Here is a 25,985-nt window from a genome sequence, read left to right as displayed (position 1 = left end):
TTTTAATTTGTGAACTCGTGTCAAAGTGTAGTTTCTGAAGTGAATACAAAATAAGGAGGACATTACCCATATATTGATTTGATGTTTACATAACATCAATTTCTTTGCGCATGCGACTTTACTGTAAATATATATATACATTTTATTTAAAATTTTAAAACAAAATAATGCACTGTTTAGAAAGTAAATATAGAAAATTTAGTACTCCACTTTTAAATTTGTAATTTTTTTGCGGTGGTTAGATGTTTTAGTGATAGAAAATGTACTTTAACAAGTTATGCTACGATAAAACTAGTTTTATAAATGAATATAAATGGGTTTTTCAGTTCATTTTAAATTCCTATTTAATTGTAGAGGTTAGAATATGAGCAACCGTAATGGCGTCCGACTGTGCTGAATATAAGCTGCTGCCACAGCTATTATGTGCTAAATTTCTGAATAGGCATTCACATTATTCGCGTTACTAAGCTACATGTTAGATAATAATGGTTTTAGAACAACAAGTTTTGAATAACATCAGTATAATAGTAATTGTTTTCTCAATCTTAAAGCCTATTAGGGTTCTATACACAAATGGTAAAAACCACATAGATCCTCACTAGTTTGATGAGAAATATTATAGGTATGTAACACGGGCAATATTCAATCCTACTTCCTACTAATATTATAAACGCGATATAATATTTAAGTTATATGATAAATCTGGGGGCACGGCAGATTACACAGTTATTTTTTCCGTTATCAGTTCCGACAAATATGTAGTAGGTAAAGGTACACGCAAAGATGTACGACGTGAGTACGAAGATGTATATAGTATGAGTATGGTATGGTTACGAGTATGGTATGAATATGAATATGGTATAGGTGCGAAGGTGCGGGTATCACGGGTATGAGTACAAGTATAGTTTGGTATGGGCAGTATTGTTTAGGTATGAGTACGAGTATAGTGTGGGATGGGTATGAGTAGACCCACTTGAAACCTAAAAACAGTCCGTTCAAAATCGACAGGAGAACCGATTTCGCTATATTTTAATGGGGGTGATTGTTTTATTTTTCACATACCCAGTCCAGTCTACAAGTTTTTAATGCAACAATATCAATAACTAGCATTTGACACCTTGTTTGCCAACTAGCAACAACCTTAAATGGCCATTGGTAAACCTTATCTCGTTGCAGTAAGGTATTCAAATGATCCGTTAACAGTGTTTACGATGGAAGCTAGTAATTGTTTACGTAAAATAACCAATCGAAAAGAATTGTTAAGAAAACTAAACCTCGATTTTTTTAATAATGATTGGATTAAAGAATAAATACGCAAGATGCGTTCAAAATAAAATAAAAACAAGCTCAAGCTCAAGGCAATCAGGCCCCATTCGCACGACAGCTTAAAAAGCGTTGCGTTAAAACCCGACGTTGGCGCTTTTTTACCGTTTCCAATATTTGTGTTCATATGAACGCTTAAAAATCACTTGTGAGTCGTACTGCCACGTACGCATCTCAGCAAAGCCATACTTTATTTGCTATTACGACGTATTATTTGAATATAGCTTGAATATTTCAGGAATTTGTAAGCATAAGTTGACATTTTTAAGGTGAAACTAATAATAATCTTGACGATTGACATTAAAAATTGACACTTGACAGCCAACTGACAGCAGCGCCGGCGCTTTTTTAACGCTTGTGAGAACAGATACACGGAGTTCCGTATGCTCTATTCAATTTGACGCCAACGCTCAACGCCGAAAATCGAACAGTGCTCGATAAAAAAGCGCTGCGCTTAAAAACCGCCTTCGTGTGAATACATACATCCATTTGTGTCATTCAAACGCTTTTTTAACGCACGTTGAAAAAGCTGCCGTGCGAACGGGGCCTCAGGCTCAAGTAGCACCGTTGACCGTGTATAAAGCTACGGAACCCTCTCCACCGCGCACTTGTTGATACTAAGCAGTAGTTTGAATAGCGCTTGTCATTGCGTTCATTTTGCAGCTTTTAGCAAGAAAAGATAGTACATGTGTACTAAAATCGCTATAACTTAAGTATAAGTGTTGTTTTAGTATTTATTATTCAGACGTTATGTCTATAAAAGCCATAATTAACCCATATATGCAGCTACTGAATAACAAATAAGATTTGGATTTCATTACAGCTTCCAGTAATAGCGTCCACCTTTATTCAAAAACTAGCATTAAAACAGAAACTGCAACCGCTTTTATACAGTTGAAAGTCTCCACCGACGCTTCTTTTCAACATTTAGTAGCCACTATCACATTTTTCTTAATACTGTCTGCTTAATATCTCACAACACAGAATATATACAGCTAATTGCTGCTAATGCCGCTATTATTCAGCTTTTAGTAACCACAAATGATTTAAGCTGAATAATGTCCGACTAACTGTGTAAGAAATAAGTAATATTCAGTTTTAATATGCAAAACCGATACTATGCAAAATTTATTCAGCATTAATTGGTATATAGGCCCCACTAGGCCCACATATTTCTTTATTCCGAATTTAGTAATTTCCACCGCTTATACACAAAATTTATGCAATCATAATTTGAATAAGATGATAATTTTACTCTATTATCCTGCTTGTGTGTTACTTGGGCGGTGAGTCAAGAATAATCCTACGATTATTTCCATACGGAAGAGGGAGCTAATTCGGCTCTCCCTTTCTTCGTAAGCCAGTAAAAGTGCTCAATTGGCTGAAAATTTAGCAATCCGGTGGGAATTTACTTCTAATGCCGTTTGTATGTATACGTCCGTTTTGTATGTGGCTACCGGCATATACACCCAAGAAAACAAATCATCGTTGCCTAACACGGGCAATTGTCAGGTAAAAACAACGAACGCATACAAGCGGCCTAAGGACGCTCCGCCATCAGTGTAGTGTCCTACGTAACGTGACCGTATGATGCGTCTAACATGTAACATGTGCCTAGGCCTTAACCGAGCGTTCAGCTGACTGCGGTTACACAAAACTATAAGAAAATAAAATAATAAAATATATTTACCAGCCGTGGTGCGGCAGCGCCTCTTTCGTTCTCGCGCTTGAGCACGAAGGGCAGCGCGCGGCGGTGCTGCTCGAGCCACACCGCGTCCGGCACCGGGCGGTTGCGTCGCCCGTCCCACCGCCCCGCTGACAACATCATACATTACACTAATGACTAAGGAGACGGGGTAAAGGCCGTCTCAGATCGCAAACTGACACACGAAAAGCGTTACACAGGTCTTCGAAATTCGAATGACCGTCTGTCTCCATCATCTATCGCTCTTGAAGACAGATGATCTTAGAATTTCGCTGTCCGGAGAGCGGACTACGCAGTTCCAAAGCTTCATGTTGGTAACAAGCCGAATTCGACAGTGAACATTTAAGTGGGATTTTAATTTAAACGGCAGATAACTAGTGATGAGATCGCAGTTTTTAACCACTTGGTGGCCCCCGGACATTTTCGTTATTAGGCCGTGTAAGTCATAATCGCGCTAATATGGAACCGCGTAGTTTCCTCGCCGCACACAGGACCTTAATCATGCGATCTGTTTTTTTATCAACACTTGTGTACAATTTGTCTCTCCTTTGTCAAAATGGACTGGATACAGAAATGCAACTTTTTGCCCGGGCTGACATAAATGCACACATTATTGAGTTTCATTTCAGATGGCCGTGTTTGCTGAATACTTATATCGCGATATTAAGGATTTAAAGTGATAAGGAGCAAGGAGGGAAGGGAAACACGGTCCAAATGAAGTGAAACGTTCCAAACAAGATGAGAATTGGCATAGGCTTTTTGTTATACAATAATAATATAGGCATATTAAAATCCTGTAAGGTGCAGGGGACAATTTAGATTGCGGGGTAATTTAAACTAATACTTAAACAAAATATCTTCCATGTTTTACATTATTAACTAGAGTCACACACAAAACATCTTTTTCGCTATCTGGACATATGTGGCACTCTAGTTAATAATGTAAAACATGGAAGATATTTCGATTAGTTTAAATTACCCCGCAGTCTAAATTGCCCCCCTGCGCCTTATTACAAATAGTTCAACAGGATTCTTAAACTTTTTAAACATGTGTTCTACTTCATAATAGCTTAGGTAAAAAGTGAATCAATGTACACATTTAAAAAATCTGTTCTTAAAATATATAAAAGTTTATTTCGCAATTTAATTATCAGACGTTGTCATTCGTTTTATACGAAACTATAGCCTAATTCTCATCTTTTTCGACAGAACTTTATCATACCAATCTCACGTGATAGTTACCAACAATGATTGTGGTCATCGAGTCAACCTCCTCGTGTGAATCCGTCTCGTTATCTATTCTGACACAAAATAGCTTAATTACTTGTAATTAAACTTGTTTCTATTTATAAAATCGAAGGTATGTACTAACAGCAACACTATTGGTAGGCCTTATTACCTTGCAATAAGGTTAAGAATTGTCAGATAAAAGTGTGGCCGGTAATTAATGCGTTGGCAATACCAAAACAAAACAGAGTCCCTACTGCGGAAACCGAAATTTAAAATTTCTTTATCTACCTCTTTATCGCTCGAATATGCAAGAGCGATGGAGAGGCAGCAACGATTTTCGATGGTGGTAGGCTTTCAGACAATAAGGATATGTTTAAAAACTCGTTTGAAAATGGGCTGAATATTTGACCATACCATTGTAGTAACTATCACGTACAAGTGTCGTCAATTAATATTTGGCGACGCCGATGATCACAAAACACATTATCTGTACCGGAATTACTTAATCATACTAGTAGGTAAATATTGCATTATCAATCATATTAAATACCCGTGTTAATGACTCATGATCATAAGCGTCCAATAAAATAGACGCAACAAAAGTTAAGAAAATGTACGTACCTATAGCATCAGAAAGTATAATTAAGAATAACATTGTATTGCGTTAGCGTTAACAACTAAAAACTTAAGTCATTGTAGAACTTTATTTTCTGATATTTAGTAAAAAATTACAATAGTTATGTACATAATGATGAACGATATATACAACCTAAAATTAACAGTTCTACTATTGTAAAACAAACAAATATGTATATCTGTTGTATATAGAAATAAAAATATTGTATTTATTTCTATTGCGTTTCTTCTTACATGATTAAAATATGTTTGTCATCTCAACTGTTCGAATTATTTTCCCTTTATAGTTATAAATTGTACTGTGATGTCATAGGGTGATTCGTACGTAATTGGCCGGTTTTAGTAACTGGCCGCCCTAAACTAAAAATGAATTCTATTCACCTATAAATAGAACTCATTTTATTATAAGGTGGCCAGTTATTGAAATCTTATACTAAAATGAGTTCTATTTATAGGTGAATAGAATTCATTTTTAGTTTAGGGCGGTCAGTTACTAAAACCGGCCAGTTACTGGCGAATTACCTATAATTTTTAATCATGTAAGAAAATGTATGATTTAACTATTGAGTGTGGTGTTGTGTGTAAAACGTGTAACAAGTAAACCGAATCCTTTATAGTGCATATTGTCGTTACAGAGGTCTTAAATTAAATATTGCATGAAGGGCGACCAACTACCAAACATTCAAACTGTACGATCCGCCTAGGCCATTCCATCGAGACGCGAAACACCCTTGAATGACGTTTCCCATTCAGAGGGCCTACCGCGAAACATCGAAATTTCGTTATATCCCTCTTTATCACATTTGCATATTCGAGCGATAGAGAGGCATATAATGAAATTTCGAGTTTCGTGTTTCGCGGTAGGCCCTCTGCATCTCTTTCTCGGTTTTCTTGACAGTAGTTTAACAGCTGCCTTAGGGTGTACAGTATTACAGCTACTTTAGAGAGAACCTTCCTGCAATCTTCCTCCATTCGTTTTTCGTCAAGTTCTTAAATTATTCCTATTCTGCTTTCGTCACTCATTCTACATTGAAAGCCACCGACGACTGTGACAAGTGTAGAATGTGAGCCGCACTGACATTGGACAGATGGAATACCACCTTAAGAAATGGTAATTCCAAAGCGGCGTCATTCAAAAACCAATTTCGCGAATCAAATTAAGTATTGCCTAAACTAAACGGAACGCCCAGTTTAATTGCAAGGTTCTTAGCCGTTACGCCCTACAACTATGGCGTAAGCCAGAACAGTGTAAATAACATGATAAAACAATACCGATAATTCATATGAAATAGTGTTCCGACGGTGTTATAATATTATTTTAATTTACATTCATAAACATTGTATTGATAAAATTCCTAGTTTCAAAAATGACTATTAAACTCAGCAAGTGCGAAGAGATCGTTTTCTAAACATTATAATATATACTCGTTCAATCTATCATGAAAGCTGCACTGCATCTTAACTTAGTAATTGGATTAAAATTATTGAAATTCGAAAGTGCTTTTTTTTCAAATTACCTTACTAATAGATTAATATAAGCGATTAATTCCAAGAATAATTTATATTATTGCAATCAATATAATCTAGGATTATTTTTTGGATTCAATTAGACTTTCAGTTATAACTATAAGCTTTATAGTTTAAAATAAATGCAAATGGAAATTTAGAGATCATCGTAAGAAATAGTCACTTTGAGATCACACCTTTATTCGGATATCCTTTAATTTTAAAATGATAAACTAATATTGTAATTCACAACCCTAATCATATAACCTTTAAATAAATGCTTTTCTAAATGCTTTTGCTGGGAAATGACTAGATGTGACACCATGGCAAAATTTTATCACTTAAAATCGCGACTCAAAAATTAATGGATCAAAATTAAAAAGCTACTTACAAAAATAAGTGTATATCGTTTACTAAACTACACCTCTTGTTCATTGTCTCCTTTATAAAAAACGCGACCCAGCGCATTTCAGAGAACTATGGCAAACTATATGTTTGACTATAAACCATAACTAATATTAAATAATTAATTATTATGTTCTTCTAGACAATATATGAATTTGAAGACATTTATTAATGTAATGATCATTTTCATCTGACACTTTACAAACTATTAACCGGGAGCCGTCCAATCACTCAACAATAACATCGTGTAAAGATAAAATCTATTGTGTATAAAAATATCACTATTGCTGTGGGCGAATATTATGTATCTCCGGAGAAGTACACCAGTTCGCGGACTCGACAAGGAAAACGGACTGCGCGCCGCCCTCCGCCGCGCGGTACAAAAAATTACTCTCTATTATGAAAATACACCTTATTTACTTCTAGATGCGGCGGCAAGCGGCGGGCAATTTGTGGATAACGTGTATGTATAATGTATGTACATTGTAACCTGTAAATAACCTATGTTCATGTAAAATCAGCACCGGTCGCAACAAATGCTTTAACAACAATCAGTCTATTGTCAGAAAGGAAGGTACTTGTGTATTCCCTTTAACGAGGCCCCGTTAGCCACTGACTCATCGCATTGTTCCCGAGAGTACTTCCCAGTAAACAACATAATCGCCACCGCAAGGTCTCTGAATAAGCGCGGCCGAAACGAATATAGGTATTATGAGTAGGGAGCTATCATCTCGGATTAACGGATCAACAAACGGGGAACGGGGACTCGTCAAAGCAACCTACATCTGGCACTCGGTATATTTATCGAAAGGCACGCAATAAGCGGAAAGGTGTGACGGCAGATAGGCCCCCGGCGACACTCCGATCACAGACTAGATAAATCTACTGACAGTCTTCATTACGACCTTAAAGTGACATCTACACAAACCCGGAGCGAGAGATGCGATACGCCCCTCGACGACATAAAACGTACCGGATTATACTTTAGAGCAGACTTGCGATTAAAATTAAAATATGTATATGTTTTTAGTGAAATAGGAATGCGAGGCGGGCGGATCGCTAGTGCGAATACGCTACGTTAAGTCGGGCGGTCAGGTCCCGGCGCGAGCGCATCTCTCGCTGGGGCGGTCCTCGGCGGAGGCTACATGGGGAAGCGCTGCGCGGGCTGCGCGGGCTGGGCGACGAGCGGCGGCGGGCTCTTGCCGGCGGCGGGCTGCAGCCGGCCCAGGTGCTGCGCCAGCGTGTGGCGCCGCAGGTACAGCGGCGTCTTGAAGCAGCGGCCGCACGTCGCGCAGGCTACTGGCTGCGCCTCGTGGATGAGGCGCACGTGCTGGCGCAGGTTGGACGCGTTGCTGTACCGGCGCCCGCAGCGCGAGCAGCGCACCCCTCCGCCTCCGCCCGCTGCCAACAACACCACGTTCGCACTGCCTGCCCAGCCGCAGCGTCGCCGCCGCCGACGGAGACGCTGCGGCTGCCGCCGTCGCCCGACACCCGCGCGCCTAGCCACCTGCACCGAGCACCAAGCCGACCGCCTCCTCTACTACTGTGCTAAAGGTTCGCCGGGGGCGCGGCTGTCCGAGTCGACGTGTGCGTGTGATAATGATGTGAAAGTGATAACAGATATGACTATATTTACCTTCCGCGCTGTCTTCCCGGACGTCGGCGTTCATTCCGCTCATGAGATCCATATTTCCTAAAGGACAAAAAAAAACTATCGTTAGTCACGCGTGAAGACTGCAGGTATTAACAAAAGTTACAAAGATTATTTTGACCGACCTTGCAGGGCCGCGAAGGGGTTCGCGAGTGTGTTGTTCTCGTTGTAGTAAATCTGCGGGAAACTGGAGCGCTCCTCGTCGCTGGCCTCCTGTTCCATGACTTCCATTTTTGGTTCTAAAAGATCGGACGCGTTGAAATCTTGACACTTTACGTCGGGTCGGTCCGAGCCTCCCGGGTCCATGAGAATGTCGTTCTCTTCGGTCTTGACATCTGTAGCTTCGAGATCAGTTTTCACCCGTATGGTCGGGTAGGTGCATTCGTTATAGTCATCATTATTAGGCCTCATTTGACTAGACGTTTGGGAAGGAGTTTCATCAGCGAGATTGTTTCTGGCAGCATCGGGAGAATTGATGGTGGAGCGGCGACTGGCGGTCTTGTCGGGGTCGTCGGGCGCGTCGACGGTTTGGCTTGCGGCTTTGGAGGAGGAGGTAGACTGTGACGGCTTGGCGCTGAGCAAATTACGGAGTTGGGAAGGAGGAGATTTTCGATTCACTTTCTGTAAACAAAGTGTCATGTTATAAATTGTGTTTAGTTTGGGAGCACTAGGGCATTAGGACACGAGTTTATAATAAAGTATGGATAGTCGCTTGTACTCATGACATACTAATCGAAACGCAGACTCTGTGCATATTTAAAATGGTGTAGGTATCAGTGCCGGTTTACTAATGTGTTGCAGAAAGTTTTTTGACATATTTTTGTATTGCATAATGTTACTTGGCAGAAATGTCGTTTGGCAGAATTACCTTTCGCATATATCATTTAGCATACAATAATTTCGCAGAGTTTTAAAATCCAGAACCATGTTTTGGCATACTGTTGTTGTTCATAATAGTCTTTTAAACGAATATTGCTTTCGCAGATAAATGTATTGCATAATATTTAGGTGGCATAAAGTTATCAAGTTGAGTCTTCGTCTACGAGGAATGGTGTTAAAGATTGAATAAAACTACCATTTGTCCTTCCACGGGTCGTAAACCATCTGCATACCAAATTCCATCTACTCGTAAATCACTTTAGCGATTTAAACGTGAAGAGGTATACAGACGGATAGAGTTATGATGGAATTGCTGTTTGCTAGTTTTTAAAGTGTTTATACGGTAAAATAATCAGTAACTATAAAGTCCGTCGGGTAAAAAGATTATGAAATTTATTTCATAATCTATTTATAGGTTAATGTTATGCTCTAACCTGATCTATTTTTCTGGCATGTGTTCGTTTTTGTTGAGGTCGCAGTTCTAACCTAATCTTCTTTGCTCGCAGCCGTTCGTTTTTGTATGAGGTCGCAGTTCTAACCTAACCTAACATACTTTTCCGACAGCCGTTCGTTTTTATAGGAGGCCGCAATTCCAACCTAATATAACCTTCTTTTCTGGCACAGGTTCAATTTTGTTGGGGTCGCGGTTCTTACGTAACCCACTTTTCTGCTAATAGCAGAAAATATCACTATGCGATAATAAGAGTATGCTGCAGGATGATTATGGTACATAAAATTATGCTAAACTAAAGTCGGCGAAAGTAATCTTCTGCTAAATAATATGCTACAAAACGTATTGTATGCGTAGTAATATTGGGTCCTTACCTATGAAATTGGCGTTTTTGTTCATAGATATAAGTCTGATCCTAGTTTTTTTTTTTTTTTACAAAAGTACATACACAATTACAATAAAACTACAATATGATTTCGCCAAACTGCTTGACAGCAATTAATTGTTATTTTTTATTGTTAAGTGTTCAGAATTAAGCCTTGAAAATAGGTCTTTTCATGTGCTTTCGGTTCGAGTATTAAAATTACTTATATTTTTCTAATGGTACCAATTTTCAAGAAATGGAGATATTGAAAACATACCTTAAAGGTGTCAAAAATTACTGGAAAAATTTTGTTTGGTTTGAATTAGCCATCAAAAAAATATCCGCAAAATTAATTGTATGGAAATTCGTGTTTCGTTGAAATTCTCCGAACAAAACGCCAATTTCATAGGTAATGACCTAATAGTAATGCCAAGTAATAGTTATGCAAAATTATCATTCGACTAAAAGTGTTTCTGCGATACATGTTATGCGAAGTGTATTTCTGACAAACAATATTATGCCAGATGAGGTGAACCCATCAGTGCCCTGTCATTGTACTGCAAGAGTCGATCAAACTGCGGAGTGTCGGATCCGTCACGTGGGCGGTTCGTAGGAAGACGGTCAGTGGTGCCCTATGTTGGCCTGAACCGCTGTCGTACCTTGTCGTTGTGCTGCGAGCACTCCGTCAGCCCGCGGATCTGCAGCGCGTCAGCTGTGCGCAGGAACGCAGTCAGTTGCGCTTGAGCGATGTTGACCTGCCCCGCGTACATGAACCGCTGTCGTACCTTGTCGTTGTGCTGCGAGCAGTCCGTCAGCCCGCGGATCTGCAGCGCGTCAGCTGTGCGCAGGAACGCAGTCAGTTGCGCTTGAGCGATGTTGACCTGCCCCGCATACATGAATTGCAGCAGCGCGCGCACGTGCGACACTTCGCAGTCGCGCATGAATATTATGGGGTGCGGACATGGGTTGTTCTGGAACAAACCACTCAAATTGTATATTTTGTCAATTCTATATTTTCACTTGATGTACCCTAAAATCAGGGGGCCTACCGCGAACCACGTTCGACGTGTTGCCTCTTTGTCACACTTACGTACGAATTTACAAGTGCGACAGAGAGGCAACACGTTGAACGTGGTTCGCGGTAGGCCCTCTGGTAACTTTAGTCCACAATTTACAACTATGGTCCAAATTCAAGTTCCAGTACAATATATTATAAATATTTTTCTAATTATGTTGAGTATCTTAACCCAAAAAAACCATTCGTATAAGCTCCAAAATAAATGTACGAGTAACGAGTATGAATCAAAAATGCTCGTTAATAATCAACGTTAAAAACTGGACTATAGTTGTATTATATGACTATAGTTGTATTATAGGACTATAGTTACCTGCGTTTACAATAGCTATTTGTTAGTGTTGAATTGTAATAAGCGCGAATAAAATTCTGATATAGGATTATTACCTATCCGTATAGGAATACTGTCAAGGCCTGTAATATAGGTATATTGATTAAAAAGGGATTTTGCGTATAAAAATAAACTTGAAAATTACACAATAGAAAGTCTTTCTCCGAGACAGCAGGTACAATGTCGCGTCCAAAATGTCGGGTGTAATTTTAACGTTACTTTTTTTTTAAATCTGGTATTAATGTCCTATATAATAATGACGTCATAAAAGCGATCATAAAATCAAGTAGTATCGTAATACACAATGTGCTATAGCATACTACCGGATATTCAATTCCTTTGATTTTGTTATATGTATTATGTAATAAAAATAATCACTGAATTATCTATGTGCTTATTGCATAAGCAACTTATAAATATCTTTGACGCCAAAAACATCTGATCTATAATTTCAATGATTTTAACTATAGATAAGATTGTGTCAACCATAAAATGTGTAAGGTACCTATTACTGTTTTACATGAATATAATCATGGGTAGTACCTATAGGTAAATTAGATTTATTTACTTTTTCAGTTTTGCTCCATTACTTTAAGTACCTACTATTTAAGATGGCAAATTAATAAACTACATACACAACATTTATATAGAAAGTTTTTAAACTGTGCTACAATATGTTTCTTTCTTTATTTTGATAAGCCAAAAAACCATGAGTAACAAATGATTACACACTGGCCACAATCATGGTATTAAAGCCATGGTCAAGGTATATTTACATCATGGTTGTTTTATCTCAGTTCGGGGGGTCATTGATCCAAATGACTTAGTTTCATTTGATCATTGTTTATATAAACAAAGATTAATAAATAATAACCATGGTGATTAAACTACTCCTAATATACATTTCAATACTGTTTATATTTTCTTGTTTTCGTCTTATATTATTATGTGCAAAGCTCTTTTTTTTTGGTTTTACCTCTTCTCAAATTGACTTAGGCCTTGTGACACTGTTACTAGGATTATAGTCCATAGCAAGTAATTATCCATATAACTATACAGTCATAATCAAAGTCACCTTGTGTGTTATGGAAATAGTAGTGCATTATTTCTAAAACTAAAAGCCCCTTAATGCCACTTTAACCACAAATGGTATAGGTTTAGCCATAAAACTTAACAATGAAAAGATGTTTCATTATCCATAAAACCATTAGTTATTGTTGAGTTCAGAACTTCCTCAATTTAAGATGATGCAAGCGCATCACTACCTAATTACTCACTACTTACATATTCCCCATTTCCAAATGAATTATGATTATGAAACATAACATAAATAAAGTTGATATTACTGGACTTTGTACTTAACAACAGTCATTAGTAAATCAATGGGGACCGGTTGATTACATGGTGTCATTACAATTAGGTTAATCACCCCTGATAAAGAGACGATGTGTTAACTTGCAGACAATGTCATTCATTGTATAATCAATTATGTACTCTTGATTAATTTTGAGTGCCATTTGTTTAAAAAAAAAAAAATTAAATCTATTTATTTCCAAAAAGTAGTTAAATCTACATACATATAACATACATATATATGTATATACTAAACAGCTTAACACCGTAAATTTATGAATAAAAATTCTTAAATTGGCTTGGCTTTTTTAGTGCCCTAACCTTTGTTGATCTCTAAGAAGCTTAGCTTTGATGCTGGATAAGAATGCAATTGGTTGCACCAATAAATTGTATGTCAAAAATTATGATTCTGTCACTAACAGTACATTTTTCCAAGTTCTGTAAATATCAATATTTTTTCTTTAAAAAGTTGGAGAAAGTCTCCTAAGACCAGTTTTATATATGGGTCATTCCACCGTTTCGGGTGTTACACTTCAACTCATAAAATAAGGTTCTATTCGATATTGTAACAGGAACTAGGAGGTTATAACTATTGATTCATCTACTACTTTGATAATATTTTCTTTTCCTGTACACACACAATTAAAGTATAAGAGCAATAACGAGAGAATCATTAAAAAGTAGCTGTTTCGGGCGTTACGGGAATTGGCCTATTACTCCAGTAAAGATACGGTTACGTTAAACATTAATTAGTAATAGGCAATTCTTTTTTTATTCCTGTTCTTTAGATCATTTTAAGATACTTTATTTTCGAATCCAACCAACTTTCTGTCCGGAAGTAGGTAAAAAAAAATAGTTAAAAAAAAGAGCCGTTCTTGTTTGTTAAAAATAGTAATAGTATTTTTAGTTCGTAAACGTGACGAAAATAATATTTATAATGAGTCGACAATGGAATCAGTCAAAATATTAACACGGAAAATAACTCATTCAATAAATGGCGGGGCCTCACGGATATACGTCGTAACTTGATATAAAAAAAAAGTAATAATTAGGTCTTTGATTGAATTACCATAAAACTACCTCATTAAGCTATTTATCCGAGAATCCGACATCAATATTATTTGTATCACTTGTATATATATTTACGCCTTAAACATGCTAGAAAAAATGGTTATAGATATAATTTCTTGCAGACTTTGTTCTGATAACGTTCAAAGTGATATTCAATACATAATCACACAAAAATATGGTCAATGTAATAAATATGTGCATTTTAACAAATTCGCTAAATGAAACTACCAAATTTGAACTCTTTGCGCTAATGCTAAGGATTACATTTCCTTGCGGCGCGCGGGGACAGTTTCAATGCGGGCGGTGGCGGGAGTTCGTGCCAAGGACGCGTGGATAGTATGTAGGTAAGTATGTACTTACCTACAAGTTGCTACAAGTGACAGGCCAATTCGAACGTGCGCGGGCGTCTCGCTCGCACCAAATATTTGTGCGGCCAAGTCTGAGCAAAATGAACGCGCGCGTGAATGATAGCTGATTAAAAATAACTGATATCATTTCCAATATTATTTGAATATTGGTTGATGTTCAAATTATATTCGTAATTATATACGTCAATTATGACCCACTACAAAAATAAAAATTGCGAATGACTATCTATCGTCTTATTTTATTTCAGAATGGCATAGTGTGGAGTGGCATTATAAAAGGAATACTTATTATCGTAGTCATTTGACAGTTTTGGCGACACTTTCACATTCTGTCACAGCGAAGTGTGTAGGCCCACTCTTTCATTTGATATTAACGTCTATCCAACAACTTTGTCAGTAGAAAAAGGCGCGAAATTCAAATTTTCTATGAGACAATAACCCTTCGCGCCTAAGTGTCTGTAGACTTTTTTTTTCAACAAACGTATTATATTGACTATTTCGTGCTCTTTCTATTCATAGTTTATGTTCCTAAGTTCCATAATAAGTATAACATAGCATAATAAGAGTCGACGTCAAATATATGTTTACACTTTTGCACCTTACTCCTTGCACCATATTCGGAACCTAAGAATAAATAATATTGAGAGTGGCAACACTGTCGTAGGGGGCTATTCATAATTTTCATAAATTTAAGTCATTTCAAATTTGGGGGGGGGGCGGGCGGGTCTGGACATCGGATGATTGTAGCATGACGCAGGAGGAAACGGTGCCATTCGAAGCATGATTTTTGGATGATTTTAGAGGAGGGGGGGGACAAAAATCGTCAAAAATAGATGACGTCATGTATGGACAGCCCCTAGGGGCTATTCATAAATTACGTCATTTCAAATTAGGGGGGGGGGGGGGGGTCTGGACATCGGATGACGGTAGCATGAAGTAGGAGGAAATGGGGTCATTTGATGCATGATTTTTGGATGATTATAGGGGGGGGGTCCAAAATCGTCAAAAATCGATAACGTAATTTATGGACAGCCCCCTAGGTCGTATTGTCTTTTTCTAGCATATACGTCCCTCTCTCCCCCACACTCCTACCGCACAGGCAGGTTGCTTTGTCAGTTATACAAGACAAATTTTCAAGTCATTGTCTCAAAATTATACATATTTGCACCATGCAGGATTAAAACTTTAGGTTCCGAATAGAGATGCACCGGATATTCGGTTACTATCCGGTATCCTATCTCGCCCTTATTTTAATATCCGGCCGGATACCGGATAGTAACTATGCTTGAATTGCTTGATATCGGAATATAATCGTACTCGATTATTATTTTAAAACAATATAAACGTTCCATTCACTAGCTCGCGCACTAATTTCGTACCTAGTGATAGACCTATATGAGTCCGCGCGAAAGTTCATTACGAAACAGGTCAAAACTTCCACAATGCGCACCTGAAAAACCGGAATGTAGGTATATTTCCGCCGGCCGAATATTCGGCGGCTGAATACCGAATATTCGGCCTATGGTCAGGCCGTACATCCGGTATCCTGTATGCGGCCAAACAACTATCCGTTGCATCTGTAGTTCCGGATATGATAAGTTATTTAATTAGCGTTTTATTTTTGTGTAAATGCTGTCATTAAACAGCTGTACCGATATTCGGAACCTACGAATAGTATTGAAACATGTTTGTTATCGCCTGGTGGTGGGAAGACGCCAAACCAATGTGATTATACATAATATGTATAGGATATTATCCTATGATATACTTATTATGTGTATGTAATATAATTATATTATGAGTGTTTAATTAATTATGTAGTACGTACACCCTTTATTGTAACACCTGTGAGGAGAGAGATATTCAGTAAAGTATACAATTTGATAGGTACATTTTGTAAAATTAACATTTATTGTATTTATTTATTTATTTCAAATAACAAATTGCACCTTACAGCTAATGCCAAAACGGCACAATTTGGAACACATTAACAACATAAAGCATTTTTAACATTATTTATAACAATACAATATACAGCTAAGACACATGTATTCATTATGGTATGGTACTCTTAGGCATCTCTCTTTCTAATATCCTCTTGCACTTTCACATCACTATTCCGGATCGTTTTTATTTGCTAGATAATTTAACGGACAACTATAGTACATTGTAGGAGAGGACGTAAAACCGCTAAAAGATGGACGAGTGAGTTTGAGGGCCGACACGTTGGTGGAGGCCCTCGAATAATACGACTCCATCTTTAGCGTTTCCGGCCGAGGCATTACATAGTGCTTTTCACGACTACTGCGAGGAAATAAGGAAACATTTGCATAACTATAAGTACTAGCCCGCGATTTCTCTGGTAGCAAATTACTAGCCACTGCCTGTGCTGTCTCTTGAATTTCGGTAGGCGTCAGCGTAAGAATATCATTTTCTTCACTAGAAGAACTCATTTTTATAGCGAGCGTAGATACGTGTTTCTTATATTTTATAGTACTATCCAATTCAGTGAGAATTTTCCGATTCCGCCTTTTTTCTTTTTTATCACATTTAAGAGGCGTTTTTCTGTTGTTTGCTTCAAACCGACTCTAAACTTAGAAGCGTTTTTGCTAAAAACCACAAACAGCTACAAAAGTAAAAAACGCCTTAAGCGTGAATCGAATGAACTGACTGAATGAATGAATAGTTTGACATTTCGTTTTTTTTTTAACAAGATATTGGTCCTATAAATAACCTAAATTTATTTTTGAAGGAAAAAGTTGCGCCAAAAAAGACCTTTTATTGATTTTTATGTTTTAAATTATACTCATTGCTGTAGCGAACTGTCACCAATGACAGATGATGATAACAATGAAACATTGTAGTAGTGGTGGTTCAGGTGCTACAGCTATTGCCTACTTTCCAGCTTGGTTTTAGACCACCTATTGCCACATTTCCGAACAGTGGCGTGAAAAATTTAATTATTTATTTCGAGCGGCATAAGCCGTTAGAAACTGTTTTTCACCACACCAGCTCGGAAAGGCTTACTTTGCGCTTCAAAAACTGAGAGCAAAGTTTCATTTTATTCACAAGTGAGGCAAAGGAATCAAATGCAAATTTTGAGTTGTTTTCTTATATTTGCTGGTAGAATTGACTTTTAAATCATAAATATTTAATAACATTCATTTGTATTTGATTTTGTATAATATTTTTACATTTAATATTTGCTTCGGGTTGGTATGGTGAAACATTTTGTGTTTCACTTGGGGCAAATTTTGTTTAACCCTCGTGCTTTGAAACCCTCGCAACGCTCAAGATTCCATGTTTCGAATGTTTTACTTGCTCAAGTATCAATATTAGCACGAGCGGTTAAACAACAACTTTGCCCCCTTGTAAAATAAATAACTATTTCAATATAGTCAGCTAAACTGAGGTACAAATTCAAAAACTCACCAGCAGTTTAGCTTCACGACCTTCCAGATGGAAAAACAGCAAGCCAATGACTTGAAAATTTGCCTTGTATAACTGACAAAGCAACCTGCCTGTGTGGTGGGAGGGTAGGAGCGAGGGACGTATATGCTAGAAAAGGGCAATACGACCTACGACAGTGTTGCCACTCTCAATTAGAGATGCAAATGATGCAATGGATAGTTGTTTTTGGTCAGATACCGGATATTCGGCCTGACCGTCGGCTAAATATTCGGTATCCGACCGCCGAATCTTCGGCCGGCGGAACAATAAAAAAAATAAAAAAACATTTATTTCAGACCTTGGTTCATACACTTACACCAAAAAACTAATTAACTACAAACTAAATTTAACAATACCTACATTTCGGTTTTTAGGTGCGCATTGTGCAGGTTTTAACCATGGTATAATAATATACTCCGCCTGGTACTCCATTCCGAGATTCGCGTATGACCTAACTGACACGCGCCTACGTCATCATGCTGTTTACAGGTTCTCAAACTTTGAAATGTGGGAGAATTTTAACCAACGGTGAAAATTATTTTAACGGCATTAATTTTAAGTTATTCATGTAGAAACATAGTAAAATAAAACAAATCTAATGTATTAAATGAAACTTTATTTATCTATACAAGACAAACGTTTGAAAAACTAATTCACAGTTACACATTAATTACCAAGCTTACGGCGTGAAAAGTTTGGAAAACACTGCGACTGCTGACACTGAGCGAGAAGGAAATAACAATTAACACGCGTTCGACAAGGATGACGGTCAGGGCATGAAGTTATCTAGATCCGAATTGTCAAATGTCCTCAGCGCTATCCTGTGTTGCCACTGTTGCCAGTAGTATAAACAGAATTACCCGAAAGTCTGAAATTTCTTTCGTGAATCGGAAGATATTGCTAACGAGTAATTAAAAATGATGTGTTATTGTAAAATTTAAGCTAAAATACATATAAATGAAAATTATAAAATTATAAAGAAATATTTTAACTTATTAACCATAGGTATAATGTACCCATGTAACATGTTATGTTGAAATAAAGTGGCAATGTTATTGTGACGTAATCGCGTGTCACTCTGGGAATGGAAGACCATGTTTTATTAGACCATGGTTTTAACCTGTTTCTATGTTCACTGTGACTCATTTCTATGTTCGAAATGAGTAGGTACCTACGCGTGCAAGTGAGTGGATGTTTAAATTGTTTTGAAATAATAAACGAGTAATGTACAATATGGCAGTGACTGTTTCTTAAATCCAGTTTGTTTACTCTGAAATCAAGCAAAGTTACTATCCGGTATCCGGCCGGGTATATTATTCTGAGGTTCTAAATATCGGTACAGTTGTTTAATTGTTGCTTAATTTGGAGATTGACCCCAATTTCATTTCTGATCAAATCGGTCGATTTGATCATCCCGTCTGGACTTCACTTAACAGCCGTAACACATTACCGCGCCGTTCAGGGTCACGGTGCGCCAAACCATAGCCTGATGTCATGTAGGTATGTATAATGTACTTAGTCCAAAATTATGTTATTTACTAATTATGTTATTTATATGCATTAAACGTTAAATCTGAACCAATTCGATTACTATTCTATAGTGAAACACATTCAGCTTGACTAGAAAAAGCGCGGCAAATTTAAAACATGTATAAGTAAAAAGCATTTAAGGTTTCAATAGCGCTCAGAGACCTGACTTTTATCTCGATATCGTAATTTTCTAGCGACAAATCCATTATCTATACAAAACTGTCGCAAAAATGTTATCGCTTGTATATCGTGGTACAGGATAGGATGGAGCCATATACTTTACTACTTGCTTGCAAGTATCGTAATTAAACAGTGCTAAGTAGTTAAATACCCGCAATGTATTTTTATGTCATAAATAATGTATTTATTTAATGTTAATTTAGTATTAATTATAGTATGTATATTGTTTTATCCACAAATATGAATAATTGTAGTTAATTTACCAATAAAACATAATTTATACGGCCACAAATAAAATATTAAATGCTTCTAAAGTCTGTTTGGTTATTTCTACATGGAAACGAAGTCATTTCAAATTATAAAAACATTAACTGAACACCTTATTGCCGCCTGCAGTCACCGCTCGCCGCTCAGCTATCCGCTGACGTTAATACCACGGCCTTACGTTTTGTGACACTGAGTCGCGTCAGGGGAGCGACACGGTTCGGTGCGCTTGCGTTCAGTCGAGTTTTGGAATATTACTGCAAATTTTTGTTGTTTATTAATTTGTTGGTTATTGTTGTTTGTTAATTTGTTGGTTATGGTGTCGACTTTTATTGCCCTAGTCGCCAAATGATGTTACTAGTGAAATTTTAACCGACACCGACACCACATGGTAAAAATAAGTTTAACAATAATTACTCAATTAATAATCGACTAAAAACGGTATTTCTAATACATAACTTATATTTTTTGCTATTCAATTAAAGAGTACTAACAAAATCCTAACTCAATTAATTAGTGCAAATATTTTAAGGTTTGCGATTCCTGCTCGGCCTTGCGTCGCAAGGTGCCCCTGCCCGGTACCACTGTATTGCAGCAATAACTAGAAATGCTTACTTTAGGGAACATTAGCAACTGTCGTTTTTGATAATTACATTTTAGTGGTGAGGGGTGGTACTTAAATGACCGCTATTGAAAAATGGTTTAAACTTATAGGCGCGAAGATTTGATTTCCCTAAGAAAATTTTAATTTCGCGTCTTTTTCTGCTATCAAATTGGGTGTGTGTCAGTATAATAGCCCTATATAATTGGTCTATTATTGTATTAAATTTAACGCGCACGCAAAGACGGAAAGCCTGCAATTAGGTAAAATTTACTTTCTTATTTACAGCACTCTTGCCCAGATTAAAGCTGATAATTAGTTCGAATCTAGTCTCCCATGTTTTTTACGTTCACTGGTACATATGTTTTGACCGAGTAAATAGTAAATATACTAAATACTTTTTTAAATATTCGCGCTCGGGGCGATGGAAGTTTCATCGTTCCGTCGCCCCGCTCCATGCAACGACCAATCGCGTCAGCTCGCTGGCTCGTGCGCGGCAACTTTAAAGCAACGATAATGTTTTTGATGGTTTTTTGTGTTACGAATCATATTTCAAGTCGATTTTTACAGTATTCGACGAAAGAGAACTCATAATGAAAATCCCATATGATATTGATCTATTACCATTTTTAACCAGGCAATTAATGCACAACCCCATAAAACCCACCATACGGTATTATTTAGTGTACGATTAAATTGCAACGCTTGTACTTATTGTAATTTGGAAATAATGAGAGAAAAAATAGCCTATTACCATTTTTGAGGACGGAAATATACTGAATTTAATAATAACCGTAGGTTACTTACTTTAAATGTAGGATACAGAGTTATTTTTTGTGTGATTCATGCTTAATGTCATAAAGCAAATATTTATCTATGAGTATAATTTTAAAAAATGTTATTAATATTTTTTACAAATTTTCTGTGATTTTTTATATTTTTAAATTTTTTTTTAAATACCTAAATGTAATATATTTATTTGGATTATGTGTCGACGTAATCACTAGATTTATTATCTGTCCCGTACACCGAAAATTTCAGCTATTACTAATTATTTCCATTCCGCCATACAAGCCGAGCGTACCTTTCTTGGCCTATATACCTTCTGACCATCAGTACCAAAATGCATAATTTAGCGAATTTTGTCAAGTAACCTCCAGTTTTATTTATGTCAAGTAACAATAGTTAGTATAGTCTACTGAAACACTGAAGTAACACTTAGTATCACTTTTCAATTAATTTTAATAAAATAAATTACCTGTTTCGGGTGTTACTCTTGGTTCGTTTCGGGTGTTACGAGTACGAAATTAAGACAGATTTATACGAAATTATGGCTCATTTTATTGAAATTATTGTCTTTTTAATAAATTCGATTAAAAACATAAGTAATAAATGCTGAATTATTATAAAATACATTAATCTTAACAATAAAAACTGTTTCTCGAAGATATGATAATTATTTTTCTTTCGATTCGAATATTTCCGAAAATATTCACTTAATCAAAAAATGGTTGATGGTGATACCTATTCATTTTGAAAGATCTATCCAACGACACCCCACATCACAGGATTGAAGTCGAAAAAATTTGATATATTTTGTACAGGAGCTTACCTAAAAAAATGTTTTTTTTTTGTAGTTTTTGTGTTATTACTTTGTCGCCATGATTGATTTATGTATCCATGCCAAATTGCAGCTTTCTAGCACTAACCATCACGGAGAAAAGCCGGGGACGGACAGGCGGACGATCAACACGTTTCGGGTGTTACACAACTTCAAACTTTAAAACATACGACTAAAGCAGACGCTAAAACAATAATTATTACTCATTTGCATAGGTTCACATCATAGCCTTTCTTTGGCAAAATATGTTTGGTTATAGTTAATTACCTGAAAAGTTACACATACTTTTATCTCTTTTTCGTTTCGGGTGTTACTTTGACACCACAGTCTAAAATACTCTTCTAAAAACCGATTAATCCATGCTTTTTAATATTTTTAAAGACAAATTATATAATTACGATATTTTACCTGAAATAACTGCGGGAAATTGGTAACAGTTGACAGTTACTTTCTTTTTAATTAGTCTTGCCAATATCGCTGTAAAAAATTAGTTTTACGCCTATCATTTAAACGTTGCGATCAAGTACATGAAAAACATGTAAAAATTGTTATTTTTTTCGGTTTTTTTTTCTGACATGAAGGTTTGGTATGTTTTCTATGGAAATAGGTTAGTGTTGACTTCTTAAACTAATTTTCATTTTTGAACCCTTGGTAGCGTTTATTATGGAATGACCCATATATTTTGAGTTAGGGCAATCCATTTTTCATTAATCCTAAGTAGCTATTCTGTTGTGCTAAAAATACTGTTGTACCTATATTAAAATCACATTTATTGTTTACCTTGTTCTAATAAAATAAATCAAATAATCAAATTATTTACACGTGTGATTTTCTGCCAATATGATACACTTTAGATATCATTAGGAATTAGACTTAATGAGCATCTTTATCAATTGTTAAATATAAACAATTGTATTAAAATTTTAGTTGATAAAAATATTGAAAGCATCAACTACATAACAACTTATGAAACAGAGATAAAACAACTAAACTAAAACAACACAAATATAATACCAAATAATGGAAAAAAATTAAGGACTCCTATCCTTGTAAGTACTACATGAGTTTAGGCCTCCCAGTTCTATAGAATTAGATTTTTTGAATATTGTTTATATTTTAAGCTAGTTTTGAAGCTTAAAGAAACAAGATTGCAGGCTGTAGGTAAATAATTTATCAGAATGGAAAGCACATGTGATAAGTGTGAGATAACCAAATAATATGATAACTAAATAAGTGTTAGATAAAAAAGCATGGGGAAAATATATGGTGTGTCCCATAGCAGTGTATACAATACAAAATTAAAGAAATGTTAAAACATATCTCTAATGGAAATCTAAGTTTGATCAGTCTTGATCATATCACTTTAACAAGTCCTATCTTTCACTAAGGATTAGTTTGCTACGGATTTAGCATGAATTGTAAAGTGTAATTTTCCGGAGACTGCTAATGAATAAAGAAAATTACATTTAACTTAACACTTGTCTAAAACTCATAGGACAGTTGGAAAGAAAGGAGTAATTAAGTAGTTAATTTTATTTTAATCAATGCTCTAACAATGCAGGCATCATGAAAGTAGACAATAAAAGGAATGGTTTGAATTTCAAATCACACTCCAAAGTAATTCAGCCACATGAAACCCGCATGTTGCATTCCTTGAAACTATATACCAAAAAAATGCACTAAGTGATTTCTAATGTGAAAATATGCATTAATTAAGGCATTCACCCAGAGCTCAGCCTGCAGGAGTAACAAAGGACATTAATCCCATGGCAATCATTATGCTAATCAGCCAATTAGAAAATTTCATGTGCAATTTTTAATTAGGTACAAATAAATGAAATCACGAGTACTTAACCGGAACGCAAGACATGGCATTTGTAAGTAGATCAAGTGTTTTATACATAACAACTTTCACTAGAGTCATTGTAATGGTGACACATCAAAGTGTGGGGAGTGAAAGATCGACTTACTTTAAATAATTCCTTGAAATAAGGACTACAGGCCGAAAGAACCACTTTGTGGGCCTCCAGCCTGTGTCCCTCGCACGCCAGGGTGACATCCACGAAGTCCTCATCATCGCGCAGCGCCTCGAATTGAGAAGTTATGTTCGCTTGAAAATTGTTCCATCTCAAACAGAATTGCTGGTCGCCACCCAGTTCTGTACCTTCCATTACTTATAGACATAACTCGCTATCCCTGCTCATTTAATTCTTTTATAAGAATTGTAAAATATTGAAAATAAATATATCACAGTAACTTGCAATTTCAGTCGCCGTCTGCCCGAAAATCTTATGAAAGAAAACAATCAATAAAATCTCGTACCAATATAAGAAAAATAAAACTTTTTAATTTGTCATTTGAGTACCTAGCTGAGTACATTCACTTTAACGTTCCGATACACACTAAACAGATTCGATACATCTTATCAGAACAGTAATAATATCGCGCGAACTGTCGTAATACGCGTCCATCTTATCAAAAGAATCAATCATTACTAAAATGTATGTTTCATTTATAAGGGTAGCGGCGTCAAATAATTAAAATTACTAATTGTTGCTAATATATCATTTACATTAATGTACACATGCCTTTAGTTGTATTTTACGTTCCGTTTCATATTTGTCTATGGTTACTGTATTATATCAATTTTATTTAATCTGTACTTATTTATATAAATTATTTTTAATCCTATTTTTAATTGTAACGAATTACAGGCGATTTACCTTAATTTCCATTATGTAATTATATTATGCGTAATTCTACTAGTTGCTTTTATATAAATCCTCTACTTCTTCCTTTCTCTTGGGATATAAATGATATAATTATCAAAATAAATAAATAATGAAAGCAATATATTAGTGATAATTTTATTACACAACCAAATAAAAACAAATTAAATTCCACTTAGTAATAAGCTGTAGTTAAAATTACAGTGCTTGTTCTCCTTCAACCATTTCCTTTAAATTTAGCAATTCAAACTGGCCACTGCCTTTAGTTTCTGTCCTTATTAATTCATCCAAATTCCTGAAATTCCCTGGATCAATAAGGCAAATTATGTTGGCATTTCCAGAATCCCAGCTTTCTTCTTCAACACTTGTTGTTAATTTAACAACTTTTTCTTTAGTCTTCCGTGCATCTTTGCCTGTAAGAAGAATCCTGACTCTCATTTGAGCTCTCTCAAGAGGTATTTCTTTCTTGAGCAGCTGAATTACATCCAGAGCTTGTTGTTTAGCATTCTTATTAACATTTACAGAAAAATGGATGTCCTTCATTGCTTTTTCTATGATTGAGACAGGATATGGTCTTTTAGTTTCTGGATTTATGCATTTATCAGCTACAGTAGTTGCAATATCTTTAAACAAGGATTCTATTTGAGAATGCCTCTCTTTGTCTGACACTTGTAGTTCGCCTTTTTCTAAAATTTCTTTACATATTTCAGTTAGGTCTTCCTTGGCAAACACTTTTACAAGGTCCTCTTTCTTAGCCACTTGTCCTTTGGAAACATTAGTAAACACGGTGTGTGTCTGTAGAACTTCGTCAATATCTTTCTCTCTGAAAATAATCAAATGGTATGGAACCAGTTAAATATTTATGCCATGTACTTGTTGCAACATATTACGAAATTTCTATAAATACCACATACACTTTATTTCTCCACGATACTACTTTGTTCCTGTAACATGCTATTTCAAATCGTTTACCACCTTTTTTTAACCTAACTATCGCCACATTCGTCAAACGAATTTGGTTGGTGGGTGTGAATATCTTTGACATCTTGTTCTCATGAGACTAAATAGCAACACATTGATAGTAAAATAATTGATAACGAAGAAAATAAAACGAGATCAATTGGAGGAAATGACGATTCTTCTCTCTCCAAACAAAAAACCAGAACATTTGCGAAATGCGCACAAAAACAAGTTCAACGAACTGTCATTCTCGAAAGAAAGAAGTACCAATAGCACCAAACAAAAAAAAAAGCAATGAAATG

The 25,985-nt window shown here is 36.1% G+C and overlaps 2 protein-coding genes across 3 annotated transcripts in view; both read right to left on the bottom strand.

The window, feature by feature from the left end:
• Nucleotides 1–24,467, bottom strand: part of LOC134792946 (uncharacterized) — a 48,070-nt gene extending 23,603 nt beyond the window's left edge. The window contains exons 1-5 of one of the 2 annotated variants that reach the window (XM_063764422.1): nt 23,965–24,467; nt 10,936–11,121; nt 8,582–9,077; nt 8,442–8,498; nt 3,014–3,138 (exon numbers count right to left, since the gene is read on the bottom strand). In XM_063764422.1, coding sequence (XP_063620492.1) covers nt 3,014–3,138; nt 8,442–8,498; nt 8,582–9,077; nt 10,936–11,121; nt 23,965–24,165 — 1,065 coding nt within the window. In that variant the 5' untranslated portion in view covers nt 24,166–24,467. The remainder of the gene's footprint in view (nt 1–3,013; nt 3,139–8,441; nt 8,499–8,581; nt 9,078–10,935; nt 11,122–23,964) is intronic. The other variant, XM_063764423.1, reaches the window with a different exon arrangement.
• A 385-nt stretch (nt 24,468–24,852) lies between these two features.
• Nucleotides 24,853–25,968, bottom strand: LOC134792949 (ribosome maturation protein SBDS). The gene is made up of 2 exons (XM_063764427.1): nt 25,638–25,968; nt 24,853–25,546 (listed from the first exon to the last, which is right to left on the bottom strand). Exons 1-2 carry the CDS (start codon nt 25,766–25,768, stop codon nt 24,922–24,924), a joined length of 756 nt encoding a protein of 251 aa, XP_063620497.1. The 5' UTR covers nt 25,769–25,968; the 3' UTR covers nt 24,853–24,921.
• Between the last annotated feature and the right edge of the window lie 17 nt (nt 25,969–25,985).

Source organism: Cydia splendana, chromosome 8, assembly GCF_910591565.1.
Source record: "Cydia splendana chromosome 8, ilCydSple1.2, whole genome shotgun sequence".
In the NCBI taxonomy this organism is placed as follows: Eukaryota; Metazoa; Arthropoda; class Insecta; order Lepidoptera; family Tortricidae; genus Cydia; species Cydia splendana.
Note: the sequence above shows the minus strand (reverse complement) of the source record. Positions and strands in the feature narration are given on the sequence as shown.

Excerpts from the sequence above, each read along its gene's own strand:
- LOC134792949 (XM_063764427.1), bottom strand. The coding sequence starts at position 25,768 with ATGTCAAAGATATTCACACCCACCAACCAAATTCGTTTGACGAATGTG. Across the intron at positions 25,547-25,637 it reads GTATCGTGGAGAAATAAAGT|AGAGAAAGATATTGACGAAG; the intron begins GTATGTGGTATT and ends GATTATTTTCAG.